The following is an 8,428-nucleotide window of genomic DNA, read 5'->3' on the forward strand; positions in this document are numbered from 1 at the left end:
AAAAAGAGAATTACTTTCACTAATGTCACATAGCAAGTTAGCGGGGCAATAAATATGGACTCCGAGATATTTCTGCCCCAGAAGCCTATGACCTTTCCCTTGTTAGCCGGCTGGTTACCAGGCCCTGCTTCTGGGCTCTGATGATATTCCCACTAAGCCATATGGGCATAATCCATAACAACATCTTCCCTCCTCCGCACCTGGGGAGCAGGGACAATGAGAGAGGCTCAGGAACAGGCCATGAGGACCTAACTCACCACTCGATCTCTTTAGGCTCGCGGTCCCTCAGGAGCTCTCGCACCTCCTGCCGGCAGCGCTCCTGGTATTCTGGGTGCCTTGCAAGGTTGTACAGGATCCAAGACAGTCCACTGGCCGTGGTGTCATGACCTGAAGGTCAGCCAGGCAGATTTAGGTCTCTAAGCTGTTTCAGCACCAGAGAGGGGGACAGCGCCCCTAGATGGTGCGGGGCGGGGGGCGGGATATGGGCAGAATGGAGTGATCCAGGGCCCACCAGCCACATTCCTGGGATGGAGAGACCCCTGTCCCCACTGTAATCCCACAGTAGGACTCTCACCCCCAAACATGAAGGTATCAGCCTCTGCTCGTATGTCCTCATCTGACAACTCCTTCCCATCTTCATCCTGGAGACAAGGCAAGACCTCCATAATTACACCAGCTCTGAGGGCACTGAAGTCGAATTAAATATAGTCCCTGGAGACCCATCTTCCAACCAAGGATCGCTCCCCTGTTGTCTCCAGAGACTTCCTCACAGGCTTCCTCCATGGTCTCCTATCTCCTTTTAAGGAGATTTGCTCCTCTCAGGCAGATTTCTATGAAGTCACCTCTGAAACTTATCTCTGACTTGTCCCTTCCTTCCTCAAGCACCTTCCATGGCTCCACAGTGCCCTCTGGATCAAGTCCAAGTTCTTCCATCTGACAATTGGCATCGAGGTCCATTCTACCTCTTGAATTTACACCCCCAAGAAGCTCACCTTGGTCAGCAGGAGCACATCAATGAAGTCCAAAGTCTTGGACTTGGCTTTGGCCCTGAGGAAGTCATCAATACCCTGGCTCATGAGGGTGCGGCGTCTTTCACGAACGATGGTGTCCGTGAAGTTGTGCACGTGGTCACAGGCCCTGCGGAAGCGACGGCCATCAGGAGTGAGGTGGTACAGGAAGTCCGTGTGCAGGAAGATCTGCTGGTGCCGTTTCACTATGAGGGCGCTGAGATCCAAGATGGCGGCAATATATTCACTGGGACTCCTGCAGAACCAGCCCAGGGAGAGGACGTAGCTTCTTAACACGCATGAAACCCTGGGAGCACCTCCCAGCCAGAATCCCAGAACCACATTCCACCCAGAAAAGGGTGCCCTCCAACCACACTTCCCCCTCTTACTCCCACTCTCTGTGAGCTTCCTCATGCCCCAGGTTTCCAGGGAAAAACTTGGCCATCAAGGTCATCCCCTCTCTCTCTCTTATTCAGCATCTGGTCCTGCCCATTCCTCTTGCTCTTGGTTTCTCTAAAATTTGCCCAATTTTTTCCACCAAGCTCAGACCTCCTCCTCTTCATGGTCTCCTTGCACCCTGAGTCTACAAGACAGTCCGTCCTCTATGGAGTCAAATATCCAAGCTCTGACCATAACCATCTGCTCAAACACCTTCCATGGCTCCCTGGGAACCTCAGGATAAAGTTCACATCCTTGTCAAGCCTATTCAGCGTTCTTAAGATCCAACTACTGCCTGTTGCACACACTCTGCTCATCCTAGCCTTCCTTCCTGCCTTTACTCAAACAATCCCACCTTCCTGGAAGAACTGCTCTTTCTCTCTGCCCTACCCTGTCCTTCAGTGCCCAGATCTCACCCACATCCTCTAGGAAGGCTCTTCTGGTTGCCCTGCTCAGTCCTCCCTCCCACCCCCACTCCCGTGGGTCCATGACCCAAGTTCCCAGGCACTGGGCAAGGACTCACTCCTGACAATTACTGTCGAAGCTGAAGACACATTTCTGGAGACTGTCCAGGGTCATGAGGCTGATGTGCTCAAACATGTCCAGACGGGTGATGCCCTCTGAGACCAGGCGCTGCCACTTGGCCTGGCAGAGAAGGGGACAGAGCTGAGACTGAGACCTCCTCAACCCCTCCCCACCCAACCACCAGGATGGACTCCCAAGGAAACCAGTCACCAGGACTTCTGCCCCAGGCATCCATCCCCAGGTAGGATCAGGTTGGTGGAAGAGGAAAATGTTACTATTAAGAGACGAAGACCTAAGGCTGAGAGTCAGGAGACCTGGGTTCAAGTCCCAGCTCTGCGTCCTCTGCTCTGTGTGCCCTTGGCCAACTCATTGCCCTCCCCTGGGTCTCACCTGTCAAATCTTCAGTAACAGTAAGATAACCTGCTTTGGTGTAAGATAAGCCATAACCCTTGCTTCACCACTCCTAGCTCACTTAATAGCTGGGTAATCTTGGCAAAGCTTCCCAACCTCTCTGACCCTCAGTTTCATCATCTGTAATGTGGCAATCATAATCATTTATACCTCATAGAGTTGTGAGAATTACATTAGACAACATGTGTCATGGAATTGTCATATAGCTTCTCGTATGCAATAAGTTCTCAACAAGTGTTGGATATCATTATCATTTTCATTATTAGAACAGTAGTAGATGATTGTGGAAATGTCCCCAACTCTTCATCCCTCCCTATATCCTCACCCTTTGCAATGAGACTTTGAAGCTCCTTCCATTGGGAGTGAAGCCTGTTTTCCCACCTCTTGAATCTCAGTGGCCTTGGGACTTGCTTCAACCAGTAGAAGAAGGTGGGATTGTGGTGTGCTAGTTCTGGACCTATGCTTCAAGGGTTACTGAATGTTTCTGTGCACTCTCTGGCAGCCAGCCTCTACCACATGAACAAGACTAGGCTAGCCTACTGGAGAATAAGAGACAAGTGAAGGGGTCCAGTTGACCCACCAAGATCATCCTAGGCCATCCTACAGCCAGCCCCAAACACGAGAGAGCTGAGCCTGGATTAGCAGATCATTCTACCAAACCCACCTATGACCACAGACACATGAGTGAGCAGAAGGACCCAACTGACCCATCTTCTCATGAACATTAACAAACACTAATTATTTCAAGCCAGTGAGTTTTTAAAGTGGTTTTCTATGCAGAGAGACCTATTATGCAAGGTGCATCATGATCCATACTCAACAGCTTACAAGGCTTCTGGGAACCTGAACCCTCAGCATTATTGTTATCCACACCATGCTCTACCAACAACTTACAAGGCTTCTGTGAGGAATACTGGAAACTAACATCTGAGCATCTATGTGCCAGGGACATGACTCATTACATCATTTTGACCACCCTTCAAAGTGAGGAAACTGAGGCTCAGAGAGGAAGAGCAATAACCCCAAAACCAACCAACAGATCCAGGACTCCAGACTAGATCTGTCCGAGGCCCCTTTGCCCCCAAGACTCCAGCTGGGACCCTGGGTTCACTCGACTCACGTGCATGACGTTCACACTGTGGTTGAAAATCTTCACATAGGGCTTCAGGATGTTGAAGTGGAAGGCGGGTGTCAGCAGGCGGCGGTGGTGGCTCCACTTGTCACCAGCACTCAGCAGCAGCCCATCCCCTAGTGGGGCAGCCGTGGCAGTGGGCAAAGGCATCACCTTCCCCTGGTCCCCCAACGTTGACACCAACCCCATTCACCTGCAGTTACTCACCCAGCCAGGGTTTCAAGAAGCCGTAGAAGACCTTGTCCTTGTATACGATGGTGGCTGGCATAAGAGATGGACCATCAGAGACCATAGAGAGGGAGAATGTTGGGACTTAACTAATGAAGGGCGGGTTTCCAACCAGGGATCTCCCTTCCTTACCCTGCCTGGCATAGCACAAATGGAGTCAAAGGTACAGGAAACAAGGGGGGGAGATGGGAAGCAAGGGGTTCCCTCGCCAGACTGCAGCAGCAGGAATAGGGTGAAGACAAAGAACAAAGAAATACCACAGCATACTTGGACACATTCTAACTCAGCACCACACACCCCAGCATACCTGAAAACATCTCCTGCATAGTCCAACACTCTCTGAAACACCCAAAAGCAGCCCGACACTCTAAAAAACACCACTATATGGACCAAGGATGCCTCATAAGCCCAAACTGCTCTAATTTGTTTAGACATGGACCTGAGATGTGTTCATATGGCCATAACAGATATGGCATACCCTAACATGTCCATAACATGAAAAGTCATGCTCTGACATGGACCCAAGATGGTCTGACGCGATCTTCACCTGCCCTACAGATGAACCTCAGACAGGATTTAAATATGCTCCCATTAATATCCCAGATGTGACCCAGGTGTGACCCATGCTGGACCCTGATATAACTTAGATGTACACTAAGACCTGCCTTTGACAACACTCAAATAAGGTCTCAGGTATTTCTCAGAGGAACCCTAAATCCTAGACCTCAAACAAGCCCAAACATGGCCCAGATGTGACCAGCAGGAGAAAAGGACAACCTCAAACAGCAACTCAGACAAGAACCAGACAGGCCCTAATATGCCCCAAATGTCTTTGGCCACAGCAGAGCCCCACACATGACCATCTCCGTAAGATCCCAGGTGTAAATCAGGTGTAACCAGGTGTAGCACATGGCAGGTGTAACCAGGACCCAAGGTGTAAATGTAAATGTGACAAGATGCAGCCACATAGCAGATGTCACACAGACCCACCCCAGACGTGAGCAGACCCTAACCCTAACCTGACAAAGATTAGACAGGTCAAGACCAAGTGAAGCAGGAGCAGTGACATCACCACAGTCCCTCTGTCTGCACTGGGGTCTGCATCCAACTAGCAGAGGCAGCACAGAGACCATTGCAGCAGGCAAGCTGTGGCCAGTGCATGTCTACTTGGAGCAAAGAGAACGGGCTTGATGGAGGTGGGGTAGAAAATGTGGACGACTGTGTGCCAGGGCCCCACCCTTCAGCAGCACACACCCCAAAGGTATTCGTCAGGCCTTGTGTGTACAAGAAACCTTCCTCTGAGCTTCAAATCAGGAGAAAAACAAAGAGGACCCAGTTCATGCTCTTCTAGGCTGCCAGACAGAAGGACCTGCAGGGCAGAGACCCAGACCCGGGCCCTGGGAATTCCAGGCAGCTCTTCATCCTCTCCGTGCTGAGCCTGCCCCCGGGCTCCCTCCCACATCCTTGATACACAACTATCTAGGTCCCTTACTTACAAGGACGGAAATGTTATTTCCCCATTTGGATCCCAACACCATGTTCACCTGGGTTCTTTTCCACTCCATTTTCCAGACTGAGGCTCTGACCAATGAAATCAATTGCCCATAGTCTACCAGATAGTAAGTCACATGCCTGAGATCCAAGCCCAGGTCTGTTTGAATCCAGGGCCTGAGTTCTAAAACCTTGAACTGATTTGTGCCCCCAACGCAACAGCTCTTAGGAGCCCTATGCCTGCCAAGACTAGGCAATCAGAGTCATAGTAACTGCATGAGGAATTTTGCCTGTGACCCAGGCCTGGCAAATTTAAGGGAATCCTGGTACTATAAGAAATTTTCCATGGGGGTTGAGCTTCTGGGACTCATCTTTACCATCATAAGAGTGAAGCTCCCCCAGAGGGAAACAGAACTAAGAGAAGAAGACAGATTCTTGATGAAATTGTCTGAAGACCTGGATCCCACCATGCCTGAAGACCACCCTCCCCCCTGGATTTTACAGTCAACAAATTCTCTTTCTTGGCTTAGACCACATGAGTTTGAGTTTCCACCATTAACAAGAAAGAGGCCCTAGCAACCAGACAAAGCCAGGGAACTGCCCTGAATCACCCAGCATTCTGGTGTCAGAGCCATGGCCTCTGTATGACACCACCCCTCCCCCTGGTCAGCATGGATTTTCTGAGGATGGGAAGAGCAGAGGACAAGGGAAGAGTGCTGGGCTGGGGTGTGGTCTCCTACTGTAGATTTCTGGGGCCTGGACTAGGGGGCAATGAACATACAGTAGACAAGCTACAAAATGGGGTAGAAGGAACTGACCTGGTAGAGGTGAATGTCACAGAAATCCACCAGCCACAAGCCCTCCTCATTGCTCTCCTCATTGGGCCTGAGGACAGACAAGGCTGACACCAGGCCTGGCTGGGGGCCTTAGATGCTGCCAATACCCATCACCTTATACTGTGATGTTTTTAAAGTTTCTATTCATCATTCCAGACCCCACTCTGGCAACAACTCCTCCGGGAAGCCCTCCAGCTTGCCCTAGCCTGCCCCAGCAGAGGCTTTGTTTCACTTCTGAGATGTCACAGCCCGTCTTCCTCTGCTCAGTTCTTTGGCACATGAGGTTGTCTCTGTCCAGATCCATCTCCTCAAAATTGGGGGTTCATCTAGGACAGGGCCTTGGATTGTGGCCAGTTGGGACCCCAGTGGTGCTCAGAACACCAGGACATGGAAAAAGGAGACATTGAGATGGGGGTTGGTGAATACATGAAAGAAAGAGGAAGATGGCTGACAGAGGAGAGGGAAGGAGGGCCGGGGTCCTGCAGGGACTGCACAGAAGTTGAGGGTGAACGGACTAAAGGCCCTTCAGTGTGCCACAGCACCCACCACCACAAGCTCCACATGCATACCTGAAGCATTAATGACAGGCCGGACATTGTCAGGGTGGCACAAAGTAATGAGGGGGAAGGTTGGCCCCAGCCACCTCTTAAATCCCTGGGGGTAGTTGGCCACCAGTTGAGCCACTTTCTTCAAGCCCTCCTCCGTGTAGTTGATCTGCAAGCAAGGCAGGGTGGTCACCTCCTGGGATGATTCATTGCAAGTGCCAACTTGACCAGGCTATGGATGCCCAGATAGCTGGGAAAGCATTATTTCTGGGTGTGTCTCTGAGGGGGTTTCCAGCAGAGATTAGCATTTGAATCTGTAGACTGGGTAAGGAAGATTCACCCTCCCCAGTGGAGTTGGGCATCACCCAATCCCTTGAGGGCCCAGATAGAACAAAAAGGCAGAGGAAGGGTGAATATGCTCTCTCTCTCTGGAGCTGGGACATCCATCTTTTCTTGTCCTAGGACAGCAGAACTCCAGGCTCTCAGGGCTTTGGACTCACAATAGATTATACCACTGGCTTCCCGGTCTCTCCAGCTTGCAGATGGCATGTTGTGGGACTGCCTGGCCTCTGTAATCGTGCACCAATGCCCATAATAAATACCCTCATATCTCTAGATAGATAGCTAGATATAGATATAGATACAGATATATATCATATTGATTTTAAGTCTCTAGAAAACTCTGACTAATACACCTCTCCAGAAAGAACCACAGCAGGTCCCTGCTGTCCCTTTAGGAGCTGGCACAGCCTCTGCAGTAAACAGTGTGTCTGAATTTTGCATAGATGGAGGGAATCTCTGTTTCCTCCTGTTCCTTTCCTCTTGGGGCCATCTCCAGGTTCCAAGGGTGCATCCCAGGACAGAGGGAGAAGACACACTCTCTGCCCACACAGAGGCCCACCTTGGCTCAAGAACATGGATTTTCTCATCCTGGGAGTAGTTCTAGCCCAGGGGCAGCCACAGTGGGTCGCTGAGCAGGGATGGTTTACAGGTAGCAATATGACCTCAGGACTCCAGCATCAGGGCTGATTTTCTACATCTTCCCAGGACCTGACCAGTCTGCCTAGACTCCAGTTTCTTCACCCAAGAATGAAGCATCTTCAGAACCAGGACCTTTTTTGGGCCAGCCTTGGAAAACCCAGGGGAGCAGACCAAAATGTGAGCTTAGCTTAATTTGGGCCTCAGCAAATCCCACAGGGAGTTCTGATGAATCGATATCATCACAAGGATGTGCCTCAATTGGAGATTAACTTCAGCCTGAGGCCACAGGAAGGTCCGGACTATGACTAGTACAACAAGGATGTGGGCTCAGCTGATGTCTGGCCACAACATGATCCCTTGGGGCCCCAGAGCATGGATTGCACCACAGAGTTGCATCACTAGGAACCACAGGCACTGGGCTGTTGCTTTCCCACCGAGTGAGTTGCTGGCTGCAGCAGCCCAGCCCACCCCAGGAGTGAGGACTCAGCCCCCCAGATGTCTCTGGGCAAGCTCCCATCTCTGGCAGCTCTCATGAGCTGAGGGAAAGTCCCAGAATGAGGGGACAGCGGTGGCTCACTGTGGCCACACTCACAACAGCCTAGAGAGAAGTGCCCCAGCCTGGGAGGGCTCTGGGCAGGACACGTGGAAAGAGATGGAGATAGAGACACAGAGAGCCAGAAATAGAGGAAGGGGACATAAGTGAGAGAGGCAGAGGCAGAGAGACAGAAAGAGACAGAGACAGACAGAAGGTGGAAGACAGACCTGACAATGCTCTTCTCTAGACACCTTCCTCCTGGCTCCCAGGACAGTCCCATCTCTCGGTTTCCCTCCCAC

At 51.1% G+C, this 8,428-nt stretch overlaps 1 protein-coding gene across 1 annotated transcript in view; it reads right to left on the bottom strand.

Moving 5' to 3' along the window:
• Window positions 1-253: 253 nt before the first annotated feature.
• Window positions 254-8,428, bottom strand: part of LOC103608275 (cytochrome P450 4F11-like) — an 11,175-nt gene continuing 3,000 nt past the window's right edge. Inside the window, exons 2-8 of the mRNA XM_008592724.1 lie at window positions 6,638-6,782; window positions 3,721-3,774; window positions 3,502-3,629; window positions 1,969-2,090; window positions 993-1,263; window positions 575-641; window positions 254-387 (exon numbers count right to left, since the gene is read on the bottom strand). Of these exons, the coding sequence (XP_008590946.1) occupies window positions 254-387; window positions 575-641; window positions 993-1,263; window positions 1,969-2,090; window positions 3,502-3,629; window positions 3,721-3,774; window positions 6,638-6,782 (921 nt within the window). The remainder of the gene's footprint in view (window positions 388-574; window positions 642-992; window positions 1,264-1,968; window positions 2,091-3,501; window positions 3,630-3,720; window positions 3,775-6,637; window positions 6,783-8,428) is intronic.

This window comes from Galeopterus variegatus, unplaced genomic scaffold (assembly GCF_000696425.1).
Source record: "Galeopterus variegatus unplaced genomic scaffold, G_variegatus-3.0.2 Scaffold8245, whole genome shotgun sequence".
In the NCBI taxonomy this organism is placed as follows: domain Eukaryota; kingdom Metazoa; phylum Chordata; class Mammalia; order Dermoptera; family Cynocephalidae; genus Galeopterus; species Galeopterus variegatus.